General features: G+C 43.3%; 1 protein-coding gene across 5 annotated transcripts in view; it reads left to right on the top strand.

The window, feature by feature from the left end:
• The window catches only part of entr1 (endosome associated trafficking regulator 1), a 190,872-nt gene that overhangs the window by 75,447 nt on the left and 94,168 nt on the right, over positions 1 to 21,257 (top strand). Inside the window, exons 7-10 of one of the 5 annotated variants that reach the window (XR_011989322.1) lie at positions 1,729 to 1,868; positions 2,052 to 2,147; positions 4,833 to 4,889; positions 18,273 to 20,544. Coding sequence is in view for 3 of the 5 variants with exons in the window: in XM_072709102.1 (XP_072565203.1) it covers positions 1,729 to 1,868; positions 2,052 to 2,145 (234 nt within the window). In the remaining 2 variants the exon portion in view is untranslated. Of the gene's footprint in view, positions 1 to 1,715; positions 1,869 to 2,051; positions 2,225 to 4,832; positions 4,890 to 18,029; positions 18,041 to 18,272 lie in introns of those variants that run through there. The other 4 variants (XM_072709102.1, XM_072709103.1, XR_011989324.1 and 1 more) reach the window with 4 other exon arrangements.

Genomic DNA, 21,257 nt, shown 5'->3' on the forward strand with positions numbered 1-21,257 from the left:
ATGTATTGGTGTCCATATCATTAATGTAAATTAGGAACAATAGTGGTCCTAAAATTTAACCCTACGGTACCCCACTATGAATGCAGGCCCACTGTGACATTGTGCTTCTAAGAACTACACGCTGCCATGTATGTTAACCAGTTTTTCGATCCAAGCTGCTACAGTTCCTAGAATCCCTGAAGCTTTGAGCTTAAGCAGAAGCCATTTGTGGGGGACAGCATCAAAGGCCTTCTGGAAAGTAGATCACATTGTAGGCTTTTTTGTGATCAATTTGTCTTGCACTTCTTCAAAGGACTCAAGTAGATTAATTAAACAGGATCTACCTCTCCTAAATGCATGTTGGCTATCCCTCAGAATGTTATTTGAATCCAGGCAATCTACCATTTCCACTTGGATTATAGCTTCTATTACTTTTCCTGTTATACAAGTTAAACTGATTGGCCTATAGTTTGCTGGATTACTTCTATCTCCTTTTTTGAATTTAGGCATTATATTAGCATGCTTCCAATGAGAAGGTACCACACCAGCAGATAAGGATTGGCTAATAATATCCCTCATCTCTTTTAAAACTATAGGTAAGATTTAATCAAGGCCCTGTGATTTATTTATTTTGAGCTTTGCTAGACTTTGTACCACATCAGCCTCAGTTATACATATATTGGGCATAGACAACGCTGTATTTGTAATAAAAGGTGGTAAGTTACTCATGTCCTCTACTGTGAACACCCATGTAAAATAATCATTAAACTCATGAGAGTTTAAATGGTAATCTGCAGGATTCCACTGTATTATATAATTATATGATTGAGTATAACATGTATTTCTATATGTACAATAAATGTGAAATGCTTAGTTTTGTTATATACTTTCTACAATGCAGTGTTGTATTTGGCCATGTACAGCTGCTTGATGTAATACAGCCCTGCAGAGCGTGTAGAAAAAAATGCAATTGAAAGCATGTTTGTTAGTGGCAGAATGCATGTAAGGATCATTTATATGCAAAATGCCCATACTTTGGTATTTCTCCATCCAAAGGGTGTATCTTGCTTAAACATGTACAAAACCCAGACTTAAGTCAATGGTAGAATATGCTAAGTAAAACAAAACACACAGCTACAAACATTGACTTGTTTGCACTGGAGAATAGACCTCTTGGTGTCTTGTTTTCCCTCGGGATGTCATCCACTGACTTTCAACATGTTTTTTGCACCTGCTTCATTTCATATCAAAATTATAATCGGAGGAAAATGCATCAAATGGAGTTGCAGTAAATGTTGTAAAATAAAATAAGTTCAGGCACTTTATTTGGCAGAGAACTGGTAGTCTGACATTCCAGAACTTTACAGCTATGTCAGTTTATCATTTATCTAACTGTGTTTTCATAATATTCTATAAGACTAGTTATAGCAGCAGCAATTTGTTTAAGCTAGGCTAGCCCTATGGTTGTTGTTTGTTGTTTTTTTAAAACATTGTTACTACCTTATAATGAAAAAACTAGTTTTATTGTTATGGGGGGGAAAACCCAGCTTGCCTTGTCCCTTTTTGGCCAGGATCTGCCTTGTTTTTGCTTGCCATGACAATGGGGGAAAATGGCAAGACAGAGATAATTATAAAGTTGTGTGAAAATAGGGTAAATGTGTTCTAAATTACAGATTTTAATACTTGTTATGCTGTTTTAAGACCATAAAGCTCTATAAGTGTTAAAGTCAAAATAGTTTCATTTTGCAGGGTCAACTAGAAGGATTCCGATGTGAAAATGAGAGGCTTCAAGCCAAAGAGACTGTTGCCTTGAAAACTATAAAGCAAAAATCCATGTTAGCATCAGAGTATCTCAACAAAGCTGCCAGCAATGCAGAAAATTCCATCAAGTGAGTACCAGTTGGTCCATGAGTACCTTGTTTTTTCCAATTATGTTTTTTCTGCTGATTCTGTTATTATTTAAATTTCTTTATCTGATCCTAAACCTGTCAGTTTATATCTTCTCTAAATGTGAAAATATCAGTAAGTTCAAGCTCCTTACATCAGCTATTGTGTTTGGTATTCTTCCTCAGGCAGTTGCTGAATGGAGCCGATACTCTTTATTTGGTCTCACAGATGCTGGGCTCAATTGACAAGATTACTGATTTCCATGCTGACGACCACTAATGGTAACGAACAGCTATTGAATGAGGGCTGTTTTGTTGTTGTAGCTAAAAATATAAAAATAAATATTATTATAATAATATTTTATTATCATTATGTCACTCATCATTGTATTCCTTGGACAGGTAATACATATGGTTTTGGAACTGGTTCACCACCACAGATACATTCCTGTTAACACGAGAACTCAAAAACTGTTTAACAAATCTTTTTTTGAACTTTGCAAATACATTGTTTGGGTGAAGATCTGGAAGTGACCAAAATTGTACCAAAGTTAGTGCAGCACCATACAGTGATAGCAAAGAAACTGGCAGCTTCAGACACTTGATCCTGTTACTGTGATAGCTAAATACAAAATTCAACAGATTTTTAAACCTTTGAAGGCACAGTGTTTGGGGGAAGATCTGGACCTGTTCAGATTTTAAGAGAAATTGCACCAAAACTGAAGCCTCACCAATTAGTGGCAGCAAAGTGAAGGTTGACTGCAGAAGAAGCTTGATCTTGTTAATAAGAGAACTCTCTTTCATTTGATTACTCTACAAAGTACTAGGTGCTCAGGTACCTGCGCCCCGCTACCCCCTACAAGTGCCTGTTACTCTGTGTATTGTATTTGATCTTTGATAGATCTTAATACCACTTCACAAAAACATTATATGGATGAAAATCTACACCTAATACACAAATCACCCTAAAATTGAAGCAGCAGTACTATAGGTGGCAGCAGACGGTGGAAAAGGAGGCTACAGCAGCCATCTTTACAACAGGCATCTGCTGCTAAACGTATTTTGTGGATCTTTTTTGCAAACTTCCCGGGAACATTCTGTAGCTCAGTGGTTCTCAAACGTGACTGGGTAGCCAGTCGGAAAAATGGGTAACTAGGCAAAAACTCAAATTACCTGGGGGCCACTGACTATGTGATGTTCCCCCAACATGACCGCTTGAGAAATCGCTTAACAATCAAAGTATCCCATCTTTTTCAACTTGAAATTTATAACTCGCCTATTCAAAAATTGGCCTCTGATCAATTAAAGGAAGAATGCAAAAGTACAATTTAGAGATGAAACGGTATGAAACTTTAATATCAGAAAAAATATCATCGTTATCAGTATTATCACAGTATTATTAAAATGTGAAATGTGAAAAATTTTCAAAAGTATGGATACACTAACTTCAATCATTTCACCAAGTTCTGTATTGAAAACCACAAATACAATTAGCAGCACTATGTATTTTTTGTCTGCATAAATATTAAAATAATAGCATAGCCAATACCTATGTAAACATATGAAAACCAAATAATCTCCTAAGAGTTCAACTATTTACTGAATTTCAGACAAATAGAAATAATGCGGTTACACCATCGTTACGCTAGAAAACTCATACAGAAGGAGGAAAGAAACTGGTCTAACTTGCATGGAATTCATTCTTGGCAAACGGGCATTCAACTAGCAAAAAAAGTGCTAGCTCCGTTACACCACTGACAATGTGTAGCGTTTTTAAAAGAGTAGGTAACAATGAAAGCTTCAGTTTACATTATTAAAAGCTATTAGCAAGTTAGAGAGACAAACCATGACATTTCTCCCATTCCAAGAACTGTTACAGCCTTGTGCCATGTTTTTACTGACACAAAACAAACCCACATTACATGCTTGCATGCTTTCATCTGGGAGACTGTTACTAGCAGGGGGAAGTTAATTCAGCACCCAGGGAGCAATACCTTACTCAGAGTACTACTCAATGGTACTTTGCTGTTCGGGGATTTTGACCCAGCAATCTTTCAATTACAAGTGGCATATACTGTGATATATTAATTCAGCTAAATTTATCTCAGGCATTTCCCCCATTCTAAAGTTCCAACATCATGCATTGAGCTAAAAGTTAACTTACCTGGCATTCACTATGAAATAGTGGGTGATGGTCATGAAGACTAAAAACCAAAATACTGTACAACCACACCAGACTTAGTCCTCTTAAAAGGCTGAAAAAACTACAGAGCACTGTAACTGCCTTGCGCCATATTTTTACTGACACAAAACAAACCCACGTTGCATGCTTGTATGAAAACTTTTTATCAGTAAATGCTGAGAAAACATACACTTACCTAAAGGATTATTAGGAACACCATACTAATACGGTGTTTGACCCCCTTTCGCCTTCAGAACTGCCTTAATTCTATGTGGCATTGATTCAACAAGGTGCTGAAAGCATTCTTTAGAAATGTTGGTCCATATTGATAGGATAGCATCTTGCAGTTGATGGAGATTTGTGGGATGCACATCTAGGGCACAAAGCTCCTGTTCCACCACATCCCAAAGATGCTCTATTGGGTTGAGATCTGGTGACTGTGGGGGCCATTTTAGTACAGTGAACTCATTGTCATGTTCAAGAAACCAATTTGAAATGATTCGAGCTTTGTGACATGGTGCATTATCCTGCTGGAAGTAGCCATCAGAGGATGGGTACATGGTGGTCATAAAGGGATGGACATGGTCAGAAACAATGCTCAGGTAGGCCGTGGCATTTAAACGATGCCCAATCGGCACTAAGGGGCCTAAAGTGTGCCAAGAAAACATCCCCCACACCATTACACCTCCACCACCAGCCTGCACAGTAGTAACAAGGCATGATGGATCCATGTTCTCATTCTGTTTACGCCAAATTCTGACTCTACCATTTGAATGTCTCAACAGAAATCGAGACTCATCAGACCAGGCAACATTTTTCCAGTCTTCAACTGTCCAATTTTGGTGAGCTCGTGCAAATTGTAGCCTCTTTTTCCTATTTGTAGTGGAGATGAGTGGTACCCAGTGGGGTCTTCTGCTGTTGTAGCCCATCCGCCTCAAGGTTGTGGGTGTTGTGGCTTCACAAATGCTTTGCTGCATACCTCGGTTGTAACGAGTGGTTATTTCAGTCAAAGTTGCTCTTCTATCAGCTTGAATCAGTCGGCCCATTCTCCTCTGACCTCTAGCATCAACAAGGCATTTTCGCCCACAGGACTGCCGCATACTGGATATTTTTCCCTTTGCATACCATTCTTTGTAAACCCTAGAAATGGTTGTGCGTGAAAATCCCAGTAACTGAGCAGATTGTGAAATACTCAGACCGGCCCGTCTGGCACCAACAACCATGCCACGCTCAAAATTGCTTAAATCACCTTTCTTTCCAGAGTAATAAGAGGACAGCTTCTGCATCTTGCTGCTTTACACCGTATCATCACACCAGCTGCTGTATCTGAAAGATAATATCCAGGGACACACACAAACAGTATACACACAAAGAAACCAGTGGTACCATTATGACATGGGAATGTGCTTGTGCCAGTATCTGCTTCTGGAATTAAATACGTTAATACCAACGAAAGAAAATAAATATATATGCATAAGCAGACCACCAGGAACACTGTCTAAATTTCGTCGTACCCGTATCTGCACCTGAGAGGAGGGAGTTGAAGCCACGCACCAACTTTCGCACATACTCTCACACACACACACACCCAGACAAGGAGAAAGAGGGATAAAATAGGGGAAGAGAGCCCTAGGCTCTCTTGTGTGTGTGTGTGTGTGTGCGTGCATGTCTACTGTATGTGTTTGTGCATTCTAAGTGTATGTGTGTTGATATGAAAGTGTGTGTATGTGTGTGCGTGTGCATATGTAAGTGTATGTGTGTGTGTGTACGCATATGTGTATGTTTGTGTGTTGTGAGTGTATGTATGAGTGTGCAGGTTAACATGGAGTGATTCCCAGTGAGTGAGCGAGGCCACAACAACACCGCCCCGGGGCCCCCAGATGGCCGGGAGAGCCCCGACGGGTCATGGATCCAGCCGCCCCACAGCGGCCAGGTACCCGGGCCCCCCGCCACCGGATGGCTGCACGCCCACCCAAGGAAGGCAGGGGGGGAGGCACCGGGCGCCGGCCACGCAGGCATGGACAGAGCCCGGACCACCCGCACACCCCACGGGGGCCCCGCCAGCCCCAGGGAGACCCGTCCCCCCCCCAAGAACCCCACCCGGGGGACCAGGGTGATGCCCCGAGAGCCACCAAGCACACCCGCCCCTGGCTACCCCGACCCCCCTTCCCCCAAGCCCAGATCCCAACCCTCCCTCCCCAGCCCCCGCATCCTCCCTCTCCCAAGTCCCCTCACTGCCGCCCCCACAATGCCCCATCATCCACATGCTCCCCGTACCAGGACAACATGCAGACACACAGATCCATGCATGCACTCATACACACACTCAGACACACACTCCCAGTCACACCTGCTCATCTTTGAGGTCTGGCCGCAGATGCCCTGGACTTGCCCAGTGGACAGCCCAGAGTATGTTCCCCACCCCCCCCAGATCGCAGGCGAGCGGGCACCCCGCCGGAGACCGACAGCACCCCACAGATGCAGCCGACCCCCCCCGAGCCCACCCGCCGGTGCCCGCCACCCCCGCTACACCCAGGACCCCTCACCCCATCCGCCCCCCACCCACCTTGATCATTGATGGTGTACATGTGTGTGAACTAAGGTGTCGTTCAGATATGGGGGAGCATATGGGGAAAAGACACCCACCGGCCCCCCCAAGCCCTACTGTAAGTGTCTAAAGTGGAGTTAAAATAGAGGGGAAGGGAGCTGTGCAGTCCAGCTGCGGGTTGCAGAAGCAGCCGACCCAGGACCTACCCAGCTCCCCTCGCCCTCCAAAGCCCAATGTGGAGGAGTGGTGTGACGTGGATGTATTGTCTAAAATGCAGTTAAGATAATGAGGGGGGGATGAGTGGCTAATCGCCCCCCCTTCCCTCTGTGTGGTGCGGTGTGATGTCTAGGTGTGGCGTCTAATGTGTAATTAGAAGAGATGGGGGGTGAATAGCTGATCACCCCCCATTACCTATGTGTGGTGTAGGTGGATGCGGGCCGGCAGGGGGGCGTGCGGCGATAGTCGACAGTGCCGCAGGGCAGCGGGCGCCAGGCAAGGCACGCCCGGACACACGGCGCCAACACCCAGGGGGCACCACCGCCCCCCCGCCCCAACCCATGGAGATGTCTGGGGCCTCATCTGCGCCGATGAGCCGTTCATACCCAGATACCCACATTCACCAAACACTCGCACCCCACCACACCCGCACCACCCCAACCCCGACGTGCTCCCCCGTCCCAGGCCATACATGCAGACAAACAGAGCATGCATAGTCACCAGATACACACACAGACACGCACGCCCACATGCACACCCTCACCAGATACACACACAGACACGCACACACTCACCAGATACACACATAGACACGCACGCCCACACGCACACACTCATCTCAAGGCCCAACAGCAGATGCCCTGGAATTGTCCAGTGGTTGGCTCCAGAGGATGTTCCCCCACCCCCCAGGTCGCAGGCTAGTGGCACCCCGCCGAAGGCCGGCAGCCCCCCGCGGACGCCGCCGTCCCGCACCCGGGCCCGCCAGCCAGCACCCTCCGCCCCCCCCATCCCCCAACTCCCCCGGTCCGCCCACCACCCCCCTTGATCAGTGGGAATGGGCGTGTGTGTGGAGCTAGGGTGCATTTCAAATGTGGGGGGACTCAAGTGGGGGATGGATACCCCAGCCAGTGCTGCGGGCCTCCCCCCCCCAGCCCCCACAGGCCCTCAATGTCTAAAGTGGAGTTAAAATAGAGGGGAAGGGAGTCGTGCTATCCAGCTGTGGGCTGCCAAAGCAGCCGACCCAGGACCTGCACAGCTCCCCCCACCCTCCAATGCCCTATGTGAAAGAGTGGTGTGACATGAATGTATGTCTAAAGTGCAATTAAAATAATACTTTTCCATCAACAGCTCAGCCCGTAACCAACATGTCATCTTAGATACAGACCTCTCATTCAAATCACATGTAGATGCAGTATTGAACGCATGGTTCCTAAAGTCACGTAATATTGCCAAACTACGACCATTCCTTACTATTCAAGACACAGAAATTGATACATGCCTTTGTATTCAGTAGGTTAGACTACTGTAATGTTCTGTTATCTGGGAGCACACACTACACATTAAATACCTTGCACCATTTTGAAAATGCAGCAGCTTGAATTGTTACCAGAAGCAGGAAGTTTTAATACATAGCCCCTGCTCTTGGTTTCCTCCACTGGCTTCCTGTTAGGTTTAGGACTGACTTCAAAGTTCTCCTACTTACATATAAGGCACTTACAGATGTGGACAAATTTGTTGATATCCTTCCACAAAAACAAAAAACATACAGTTGTGGCCAAAAGTTTACATACACTTGTAAAGAACATAATATCATGGCTCTCTTGAGTTTCCCGTTATTTCTACAACTCTGATTTTTCTCTGATAGAGTGATTGGAACAGATACTTATTTGTCACAAAAAACATTCATGAAGTTTGGTTCTTTTATGGCTTAACAGAAAAAAGTGATCACATCTGCTGCGTCAAAAATATACATACAGCAACATGAATTAGCAATTTTGGTGACTTAGAAAATTGTGTCAGTGAAATGAGCTTCATAGCATGGCCTCTTAACTTCTTGTGAGTGATTATGAGTGACTTCAGCTAGTGACTTCTCTGAGGCCATTTAAGTAGGGCTCATTGGATACAAACGCCCACAAACGCTACAATGGGAAAGTCAAAGGAGCTCAGCATGGATCTTAAAAAGCGAATTATTGACTTGAACAAGTCAGGAAAGTCACTTGGAGCCATTTCAAAGCAGCTGCAGGTCCCAAGAGCAACAGTGCAAACAATTGTTTGTAAGTATAAAGTGCATGGCACTGTTTTGTCACTGTCACGATCTGGAAGAAAACGCAAGCTATCACCTGCTGCTGAGAGAAAATTGGTCAGGAGGGTGAAGAGTCAACTGAGAACCACCAAAAAGCAGATCTGCCAAGAATTAGAAGCTGCTGGAACACAGGAGTCATTGTCCACAGTCAAGCGTGTTTTGCATCTCCATGGACTGAGAGGCTGCCATGCAAGAAGGAAGCCCTTGCTCCAAAAGCGGCACCTTAAGGCTCGACTGAAGTTTGCTGCTGATCACATGGACAAAGATAAGACCTTCTGGAGGAAAGTTCTGTGGTCAGACGAAACAAAAATCGAGCTTTTTGGCCACAATGCCCAGCAATATGTTTGGAGGAGAAAAGGTGAGGCCTTTAACCCCAAGAACACCATGCCTACCAACAAGCACGGTGGTGGTAGTATTATGCTGTGGGGCTGTTTTGCTGCCAATGGAACTGGTGCTTTACAGAGAGTAAATGGGATAATGAAGATGGAGGATTACCTTCAAATTCTTCAAAATAATCTAAAATCATCAGCCCGAAGGTTTGGTCTTGGGCGCAGTTGGGTGTTCCAACAGGACAATGACCCCAAACACACATCAAAAGTGGTAAAGGAATGGCTAAATCAGGCTAGAATTAGGGTTTTAGAATGGCCTCCCCAAAGTCCTGACTTAAACCCCTGTTATGTTGCTAAATGAACACGTAGATAAACCACTGAAGAAGACCAGGACCACAAGGGACGTTTTTGCTTTTTCATTTCTTCTCCAAATGGTGAAAACTGAAAGCATACACAACATGCTCTTAGAAAAACTGAGCTCTAGCTAGACGAAATAAAGTCATAAATCAGCGCTCTAAAATGAATTTACCCAACCAAACAATACAAATATATACTACTTAAGATCCTTATAAACACATATATAAACTTACGGCATTGCCTTGACAGTGCTTTAATGTGGATGGCGACAGATTGCTGACCATACCATGATGGATTCCGCCTGCTCTGTTTACCAAGAAACCGGAACAGGCAGCTAACTCCGCCGAACCGGAAGTAACATTGACCGCATAACATTTTTAAATAATACTTACAAATAAACATGAAATACTTTTTAAACATTTTAATCCATATGAATACCTCTTTTTTAACCATTTAACTTATTTATTAAATTATTAATTGCCTTAAGGGCAACACATTCCCCGCCTGACCTCAGTGAGGTCACCATCAACAACAAAACTTAGCAGGAATCAGTCCTTTGGCAAAAGAAGAATGACCTCAGTAACTGGTCGCAAAAAGGTCTTTTGAGTGCATTGGTCATTTACTGTGACCTCGACCTTCCTTACTCGATTGTCCTTTCCAGGGAAAGTTGCCGTGACTCTACTCTTGAGCCAGCTGTTCCGTGGAACCTGCTTGTCCTTTAGCAAAACAAGGTCACCAACTTGCAGGTTTCGACAAGATACAGTCCATTTCTGTCTTTGCTGCAATAAAGGCAGATACTCTCGTCTCCAGCGTGTCCAGAACTGGTTGGCAAGAGCCTGAACTTGTCTCCATTGCTTGGTGTAAAGGTCCTTATCCGTGAAATCTCCAGGAGGAGGTATAAGGCACGATTTCTGGGTTAGCAGCATAGAGGGAGAGAGAATGAAGGGATTGTCAGGATCGGACAAAACTGGAAGGAGTGGCCTGGCGTTTATGACTGCAGACACTTCAGCCATAAGTGTGCACAATACGTCATGAGTGAGCTGCACCTTACTTTGAAGCAGCATTGAGTCCAGTATTCTCCGTGCTATGCCGATCATGCGCTCCCAGGAGCCTCCCATGTGGGACGCATGCGGCGGGTTGAATTCCCAACTGCAACCTTGATCATTCAGGTATATTTGCAGTGCTTTGTCCATTCCTAACTCCTTGGAAGCTCCAATGAAATTAGTGCCACGATCCGATATGAGTTTTTTGGCAGGGCCTCTCAGAGCAAAGAAGCGTCTCAGGGCATTTACGCAACTGCTGGTGTCTAAGGACTCGATTACCTCAATGTGCGTGGCTCTTGAGCTCATGCAGGTAAACATGATTGCCCAACGCTTACTTTGTGCATGTCCACCTCTGGTACGTCTGGTAGTTACTGTCCAAGGCCCGAAAACATCAAGGCCAACGTAGCTAAAGGGGGAACATGTTTTCAATCGTTCCGGAGGAAGATCTGCCATGAGTTGCTCTTCCTGCTTTCCCCGCAGTTTGCGACAAATAACACACTTGTGGATAACTGAATTAACTAGTCTCTTTCCACCGACTATCCACAGACCTCCAGCCCTTATTGCACCTTCTGTTAGGTGACGACCCTGGTGCTTGACCTGCTCATGGTAGTGGCGAGTGAGCAGGAGAGAGACATGACTGTCTTTTGGGAGAATTATAGGGTTTTTTTCAGAGTTCTCGAGCTCTGAGTGTTTAAGTCGACCTCCTACTGAAATGATGCCGTTGTCCAGGACTGGGCTTAGCTTCTGCAAAGGGCTTTGTTTGGCGATGGATTTGCCGACGTTGAGGGCAGACAGCTCCTTTGTGAAAGTGGCCTGTTGCACTTGTTGGAGGATGACACATTTTGCTTGATCTGTTTCATCTGGTGTACGAGGAAGCTGACATATGTGCCACCCCTTGCATCCATGGTTTGAATTGGAACCGTTGAAAGATTTAGCCATGTGAATGAGGAAGGCGACTCCACGGACCAAAGACTTGAAGGTAGAGAAGCGCTCAAAGCGCTTACAGGAAACTACTTGAAGGTGAGTGGCGCAAGTTCTCACTTGTGGCCTGATTTCACAGTCTTTGTCAGGCTCAACTAACTCAAACTTGTAGTTTTCATTTTTTGCCTCTGGAGGCGAACGACGGATGAAGGAGGGTCCAGTGAACCAAGTTGTTTTTGTTAGTTGAGATGCTGTGAGCGAGCATGAAGCGTGATCAGCTGGATTTTCCTCGGTGTGCACATAGTGCCACTGCTCCGGCCTTGAAGACTGGCGAATATGCTGCACTCTGTTGTGAACATATGTGTAGAATCTTTTTGATTCGTTGCAGATGTAGCCCAAGACCACCTTGCTATCTGTGTGAAAATGCACGGCGTCAAACTCTATGTCCAGCTCATTCCTGACAAGATCGGCTATCTCTACAGCCAAGACGGCGGCGCACAGCTCCAACCTTGGTATTGTGGGCTCTGACTGAGGAGTTAATTTCGCCTTACCCATTACAAACCCTACTTCAACTTTGTCATTGGGATACAGAGCTCTCAAGTAGGCTACGGCACCTATTGCTTTGGTCGATGCGTCTGAAAAAGCATAGAGCTCTTTGCGCTTTGCCTTACTGAGAGAGGTAGGTGTGTACGTTCTTGGGACGTGGAGTTCCTTTAAGTCCTGCAGCGAATCCTTCCAAGCTTCCCATTTGCTCTGCTTATCTTTTGGAAGTGGTGTGTCCCAATCAGAGTTTTCTGAGGTGAGTTCTCTGAGTAGAGCTCTTCCTTGAATGGTGACTGGTGCTAATAAGCCTAGTGGATCGAAGACACTATTAACAGATGACAAGACACCTCGGCGAGTAAATGGCTTGTTTGTTGTGGCCACTGAAAACGTGAATGTGTCTGTCACGGTTTCCCATATTAGGCCTAGACTGCGCTGTGATTGAGTTTCCTCTCCACTCAGATCAAGATCTTTCAGGACCGGTGCGCAATCTTCTGGAGAGAAGGCTTGCATGACTGCTGGTGAGTTAGAAGCAAACTTATGCAGGCGCAGATTGGACTCAGCAAGTGAAGCTTGCGTTCTTTGGAGCAAGTCGATCGCTTCGGCTGGAGAAGGCACAGAAATAAGTCCATCATCGACGTAGAAGTGTCTCTCCACAAACTTGACTGTATCAGCCCCATAGTCTTTTGCTCCAGCTTCAATAGCCTTGCGCAGTCCGTAAACAGCTACAGTGGGAGATGGAGAGTTCCCAAACACATGGACCTTCATTCTAAAGTCAATGACCTCCCTTTCAACATCATTGTTCTTGTGCCACAGAAAACGAAGATAGTTCCGGTGATCCTCACACACCATGAAGCAGTGAAACATCTGCTGTATGTCGGCCATGACAGCAATGCTTTCTTTACGGAAGCGGAGGAGTACCCCAATGAGACTATTGTTTAAGTCGGGGCCAGTGAGGAGTACACTATTGAGTGAGACGCCGTCCTCTTGGGCACTGGAATCAAAAACTACCCTGATCTTGTCGGGTTTTTGAGGGTGGTAGACCCCAAACGTGGGGAGATACCAGCATTCCTCTCCTTGCTTTAGTGCGGGCGCTATCTCGGCATGACCGCTGGAGAAAATCCCTCCCATAAACTCCACATATTGCTGCTGCATGTGGGGTCTCTTTTGCATGCTCCGTTTTAGAGACAAAAAACGTCTTATTGCTAGCTCTCTATTATTAGGCATTTTCCGGCGAGGCTCTTTGAAAGGAAGTGGGGCGACCCAGCAATTGTCATCGTCTCTGTACATGCTTTCGTCCATGATCTCTAAAAAGAGTGTGTCATCTATGGAGGGAGCTGGCTCATTGTCGTTTTTGCTGCGGTTGAAAACTGATTCTCCCAGACTTTGCTCTGGAGCCTTAGTTAGCCTGCTAATGTGTGGCGTTTCCTTGAGCTGTCGGAAGTTATCACACTGTTCAAAAACTGTGGGGCGGCCATTTTCAAGAATAATAGTTTTGAATGAGTTGACTGTGGGCTTGTGGACCTTACCTACACACACCTCCCCGACTACGACCCACCCTAAATCTAGGCGCTGGGCGAAGGGCGCATGATGAGGGCCATTAACTTGTTCCCTTACTTTGTGTGCGCGTAGAACGTCTCGCCCTAGCAATAGGAGTATTTCTGCCTTATGGTCCAACTCTGGAATGTACTTTGCTATGGACCGAAGGTGTGGCTGGAGCAGTGCAGCGTTTGGTGTCGGGATCTCGCCTCTGTCGTTAGGAATGTCCTGACATTCAATGAGAGGAGGGAGTGGGATTACCACGGACCCATCTAAAGACTCAACGCGAAAGCCTTCAGCCATTTTCCCCCTTGTTTCAACGAGACCTGAACATGTTCTTAGTTCGTAGCTGACTAGTTTATGTTTAATGTTGAACAGATCAAAGAACTCTGGCCTGGCTAATGATCGATTGCTCTGATCGTCAAGTATAACGTAAGCCGTGACCGCACTGTCCTTGTGGCCTTCTGGATACACCTTCGTGAGACATATTTTTGAACATGAACGACCCCACTGCCCTGGGCCGCACACTTTGGTGCATGTGGTGGTCACTGCAATGCTGTCTGAGATGTCTTTTCCCTCCCCGCCATCCTCTTGTGCGGGAGCAGGAGCCTTGAAGGTTTGAGGTGGAGGACCAGGATGCATGACTGTTTCGTGGCTCATACTTTCGCATTCGGAGCACTTTACTGTGGATCTACAGTCCTTAGCGAGATGAGTGTCCGAGGCACAGCACTTGAAACAGATTCCTTTCTCCTTGAGGAAGGCCTTTCTTTCATCGAGCAGTTTGTTCCTGAATGTCCTGCATTTATTGAGTGGGTGGGGCTTATTGTGCAGCGGGCAGTTCCTGTTGAAGTCCTTGTTGGGGGGTGTTATATTAGTTTTATTTACATAGATGGGTTTAGCGGAGCTAAAGTTTCTCAGGTTGGGTCTTTCTGATTTTAACTGTGTTTGGCTGTCCTGTTGGTTAAAGCTTGGATCATTACGTCTTTTAGCTTCTTTGCATATGAACTTGCAAAAGTAACTGAAAGGTGGAAAGCAGTCATGATGATCCTCTTTATATTGTGAGCCTAGTGACATCCACTTCTCCTGAATTCCATATGGGAGTTTGTCCACAATAGGCCTGATTCCACGTGACGTGTCGAGATAGAGAAGACCGGGCAGATACCCATCCTCTTTTGCTCCTTGAATCTCCTGTAACAGATCCCCAAGTTCCCTCAGCTTCACATTATCCTTTGCTGTCATTTTAGGAAAACGCTCCAATCTCTGGAAGAGCGATTTTTCTATGATTTCAGGAGCCGCATAGCACTCATGGAGTCTGTCCCATGCTTTCTGTAAAGCTATTGAAGGGTTATTGACACACACGGAGCGAATGCGTTTAATTTGACTGCTAGACTCCTTTCCTAACCATTTTGTCATCAAATCGAGCTCCTGTGTTGGCGTGAGGTGAACGTCTGATATAGCCCCGGTAAATGAAGAGAGCCACGCTCTAAAATTCTCCGGTTTGTCATCATATTGGTATAGACCTGAAGTAATGAGGTCATGACGTGCCATATATTGTGCGAGTGGCTCTACTTGTTGTGACGTGCTTACAGGTGAGTTGTAGTAAGGCACAAAAGTGCTGGAGAATGGGTTGAGAGCGTTCTTTTCCTGTTTACCTTTTGTTTTAGTCTCACCTATAGAAGTATTAACAGGTGAAGGTTCGGCATCTGAAACGTGATTTTCAGTAGGATTCCATGTGATGAATGTGCCTTCTATTTCAACACTTTGATTGTGGGTGGCTGAAGCAGGGCCATTATGCATATCCACATTCATTTGAGATTTCACATATTCACTTGTTCTTTCTCTTTTAACTCTATCTGATTCTGATTTTCGGCTCTCACGCCCATCCTGTATTGCCTCCGCTCCTTCTAGCACCTCTGCCTCAGCTACTGCGGCATCCGCTTCTCTTTGTAATTCTAGCACCTTTAGCTCTGTGTCGATTTTCACCTTTTCCACTTTTAACCGTGCTTCCTTGCTTGCATATGAGGCTCTTACCTTAGCCACTTCTGCTTTGGCTCGAGCACGAGCGGCACTGCTTGCAGATGAGGATGAAAGTCTTGAAGCATTTGTAGCAGATCTGTTGCTAGCTGCCATTTTGACCACAATGAAGCTCTGAATTATGCCTTTTCACTGTTATGTTGCTAAATGAACACGTAGATAAACCACTGAAGAAGACCAGGACCACAAGGGACGTTTTTGCTTTTTCATTTCTTCTCCAAATGGTGAAAACTGAAAGCATACACAACATGCTCTTAGAAAAACTGAGCTCTAGCTAGACGAAATAAAGTCATAAATCAGCGCTCTAAAATGAATTTACCCAACCAAACAATACAAATATATACTACTTAAGATCCTTATAAACACATATATAAACTTACGGCATTGCCTTGACAGTGCTTTAATGTGGATGGCGACAGATTGCTGACCATACCATGATGGATTCCGCCTGCTCTGTTTACCAAGAAACCGGAACAGGCAGCTAACTCCGCCGAACCGGAAGTAACATTGACCGCATAACATTTTTAAATAATACTTACAAATAAACATGAAATACTTTTTTAACATTTTAATCCATATGAATACCTCTTTTTTAACCATTTAACTTATTTATTAAATTATTAATTGCCTTAAGGGCAACACAACCCCATTGAAAACATGTGGACAATGCTGAAGAAACAAGTCCATGTCAGAAAGCCATCAAATTTAACTGAACTGCACCAATTCTGTCAAGAGGAGTGGTCAAAGATTCAACCAGAAGCTTGCCAGAAGCTTGTGGATGGCTACCAAAAGCACCTAATTGAAGTGAAAATGGCTAAGGGACATGTAACCAAATATTAGCACTGCTGTATGTATATTTTTGACCCAGCAGATGAGATCACTTTTTTCACTTTACCCATAATAAAGTCATAAAAGAACCAAACTTCATGAATGTTTTTTGTGACAAAGAAGTATCTGTTCCAATCACTCTATCAGAGAAAAATCAGAGTTGTAGAAATAACGGGAAACTCAAGAGAGCCATGATATAATGTTCTTTACAAGTGTATGTAAACTTTTGGCCACAACTGTAACTATCTCTGTAGGGCTGCAGCTATCGATTACACTGGAATACAGTGATTTTGGTGCCAACGATGCCTGAACGGTTTCATATTACGTTTATGGTGCTGATTAAGAATATGACTTCAGTTTTGCCAGATTGGCTCTAGTTTCTGAGATATTTTATACTTAATTAATTGATTAACGCAATACGTTTGAAAAGCATTCAGAATTGCAAGAATTTTTATTTTAGTTACAACTAGTAAGTAAACAGTCTAACATCATACAAAAAAGAAATGTAAAATATCTAACAGTGACAGGAAAAAGTTATGTATGATTTGATTAAATAATACAATATTAATTAGTTATTAATTGTTATTAATGTCAATGCTTCAAAAAAAGTACTTTGGCTGGTTGAAAAAGACGACTAATGTCTACAAAGCACGATGCAACAAACAGTCATCAAACTGGCAACAATAGGCTCTAAAGCCATCGACACATATCAGGGGAGAGAAGCACAAGCATTTTGTCAAAAGTCGGACAACAACTGTCCCCATTCAGTTGTTTGCCAGTCCTGCAAGTACAACCTCTACAGATAGGCCTACACCCGCTTTGGTAGTGTCTTCAGATCCCATGACAAGCAATGCCTTCAGTACATTCTCCTCAACCGACACACTGAAAGCAGAAGTGCTATGGGCTTTGCAAATGGTTAGCCGACATCACTCCTATATGTCCATCACTCCTACTCTCACCTTGCCAGATGCTGAAAAACTGGTTCACGCCTTTATCTCCTCCAGAATCGACTACTGCAATGCACTTCTCATTGGAATGCCCAACAAACATCTTCAAAGACTCCAATACATACATAAAAGTGCAGCAAGGATTCTGATGAGAGTTCGAAAATATGAAGACATTACACCCATTCTTCAATCACTGCACTGGCTTCCCGTTTCTACAAGGATTGAATACAAGGTTTCCCTTATCACTCACCAATGCATCCATGGAAATGCGCCCCTTTACTTAAAAGAACTACTTACCCCCATAACCTTAACACGGTCTTGACGATCTACAAATGCAAATCGTCTCCTACTTCCCAGGACTAAACTTAGCACCATGGGTGATCGGGCTTTCTGTTCTGCCGCCCGTATCTATGGAACACCCTCCCAGACCATTTGAGGGCCCCACAGACTATTGAAAATTTTAAAAAAGGACTTAAGACATTTCTTTTTAATAGAACTTATGGATTTTAATTAATTTTGTAGGTTTCTTAATTATTGATTGACTTGCTTGTTTTAATTGTTGTTTTAATATGTGTTTTTTTTCTCTCACTTTTTTAGGATGACTCATTTTGTGGCACTTTGAGATTTATTTTAAATGTAAAGTGCATTATAAATAGAATCTATTATTATTATTATTATTAATGATGATATTTACACTGTGGTGAGCAAATTGCTGGGACACAGTTAGTAATTGTAGGAAGCTGTGGTCTACATACCCTTCACAACTCATTCAAGACTGGTTTTGAAGTGTGGATGGTGGAGAAAGTACTCAAAATTTTCTTTTCCATTCTGCTCCTGAAGAGAGGACTTCACAGCTGCAACATCATCCTCAAGATTTCCTCTACCTTTCTGTGGCCATCGGTGGCTCAAAAATTTTCCAGCTGTCGAACAAGCATTGGAAGTCTGGCCCTCTATTGTGAAATATGTGAACTTGGTGAAGTCAAAATAGGTGAAAAATCCAGGGACATCTTCTTTTGACTGCATTTGTGAAGCCCAAATGGATCCCCTTCTTCTGGCCAAACTACATTTTTTCATGAACATTCAAAAAACCTTGGCAACTGAAAACATTTTTTTTTTGTAGACCTGTATTCTATTGATTATTCCATCGATTAATCGAGTAATCGGATAAGAAATACTTTTTTCTTATTAAAGAGCAATAGTAACTATTCAAAAAAATAGACAGGTCTCTGAAAATGAACAACTACAGCGGGATCTTAATTTAATTAGTGACTGGGCTGACACCTGGCAGATGAAATTTAACATAGACAAATGTAAGGTACTCCATGTAGGGAGCAGAAATATAAAGTACAGGTATTTTATGGGACCTACTGAAATAAAGGTAGCTGATTATGAGAAAGACCTTGGTGTGTATGTTGATGCTTCCATGTCTCATTCTCGCCAGTGTGGGGAAGCAATAAAAAAGGCCAATAGGATGTTGGGGTACATCTCCAGGTGTGTGGAGTTTAAGTCAAGGGAGGTAATGCTAAGATTATACAATTCCTTGGTGAGACCTCACCTAGAATATTGTGTACAGGTTTGGTCACCATATCTTAAAAAGGACATAGCGGCCTTAGAAAAGGTGCAGCGTAGGGCCACAAGAATGATTCCTGGTCTTAGAGGAATGTCATACGAGGAAAGGTTATTTGAGCTAAATCTGTTCAGCCTCAAGCAAAGGAGACTGAGGGGGGACATGATCCAGGTCTATAAGATTCTAACAGGTTTGGATGCTGTTCAACCGAATAGTTACTTCAGCATTAGTTCAAATACAAGAACTCGTGGCCATAGGTGGAAATTAGCGGGAGAACATTTCAAACTGGATTTAAGGAAGCACTTCTTTACACAGCGTGTAGTCAGAGTATGGAATAGTCTTCCTGATAACGTAGTGCAAGCTGAATCCTTGGGTTCCTTTAAATCAGAGCTAGATAAGATTTTAACAACTCTGAGCTATTAGTTAAGTTCTCCCCAAGCGAGCTCGATGGGCCGAATGGCCTCCTCTCGTTTGTATAGTTCTTATGTTCTTATGTTCTTATGTAACTCATTGGTTTCCTTTTTAGGAACATTTTTAATGATTGAACTCCATACAACTGACAAAGAACTAAACCCTTTTAGTGCATTTATGTACATATTTGTTTTGATTTTTAAAAGAAAACACTTTCTTAAATGCAAAAATAAATAAAATAATGTCAAATAAATTTACTGAAAAAGGTATACATATATCTTAAACTAAGGAATAAATTAAAATGGCCTTTACTCCGTATTCTTGTACATGTATAGGAGGCAGGGATGGTGTGTGCATGTTCATGTGTGTGTAAGTGAAATTGAGTGAGAGTGTGTGTGTTTAAGTCTGTTAGAGAATGAGTGTGTGTGTAAGCCTTTAATTATGCATGTGGCATGTGGCGGTTGGATAATTCAGTGTGTCAGAGTTTTACTCTGTCTAATGTCTAATTACTAGACATTAGACAGATGCTGTACTAATGTCTCTGTCAACCCATTTCAGGTAGTTTTAGTGCGTTCCATTTCCCCTCGGAACTTGTATTCCGAGTCGGATTCTGGAGTTTTGAAGCCGGAAGTGACTACATGCGCTCCCGTTTCTCGGACATCCGAGAAATATCTCGGAGCAGCACAGAGGATCCCAAGTTCAGAATCCAAGATGGCTGTGCCCTTTATCAACAGAAGGGAAAGTTGTAGTCTTATACTGTTTAAGCACTACTTCTCATTTGTGGCTCATTAAATCAGTCGCACACGCTATACCGTCCAACTTATCTGTGGATGTGTTGCTACGGAGTTTTATATGTAAAGCACCGCACGTAATGTGTTATCAACTGATATTGCTAACAATGGCAATTAACCGGGCTAGAATTGGATTTCATGATTAGTCGGATTTACAGTACTTTGGGCTAATTGTAAGTGAATGAAGATAAAGACCATTTAAATTGAGGTACCTTAAATACGACAAGTTGTTGGCTAAGCAAAAAATATTGCTTTTTGATATGGGCCCATGGTATTGCACTTCTGTGGCAGATGGAATGCGTCCGACTCGTGTTCAAGATGTTCAATAAACATGTTAAGTGCATATATATTCCCTTTTTTCTTGAGTCTGTTTGCTCATGCAAAATTAAATGTGATTAATATAGATTAAAAATGAATGATATTTAATCATGATTAATCAAAATTAATCCACGGGAACCCTGTGATTAATCTGATTAAAAATTTTAATCATTTGACAGCACTAATTTATATTATATTATTGTAGTTATGTAATATAATTCATATTAATCTAGATCTGCAAAATATTATTACTAAAGCCTTGAAATAGATCTAGTTGAGTACACCCCATGCTCCCCATTAGACTCACCCCTGCATGCTGCAGGTATCACTGTGACAAAGTGTGACGGCTGCTGTTAGCCTGCTGCAAGTTGCCAAATTTAAATAGTGTCAACTAAGCTAACAGTTTATCTGCATACAAACGGCTTCTATTTTAACTTGTATAGCTTTACTGTAGCCTTGCTGCTGTGGAAGACAAACGGCGGTGGATGGGAGCAGCTGAAAACATCGCTTTTCTTCACTTTTCAGCTTGTTGAACAGCTGGTTTGATTAAGGACTCTCGCTGGCTCTTTACCAGTAAAGGTTTAGCAGCGATTACAAGCACTGCTGTTGTTTTTCTTCACTCCACCTGAGTTCACCATCTCTGTAATGGAACTGTCTCTTTGCTCTTTGCTGTTAATGTATAGACAGGCTCCAGCAATGTTAATTAAACTACGACAGCATCATTTTCACTGCTGTAGT

Source organism: Paramormyrops kingsleyae, chromosome 2 (genome assembly GCF_048594095.1).
Source record: "Paramormyrops kingsleyae isolate MSU_618 chromosome 2, PKINGS_0.4, whole genome shotgun sequence".
Taxonomy (NCBI): domain Eukaryota; kingdom Metazoa; phylum Chordata; class Actinopteri; order Osteoglossiformes; family Mormyridae; genus Paramormyrops; species Paramormyrops kingsleyae.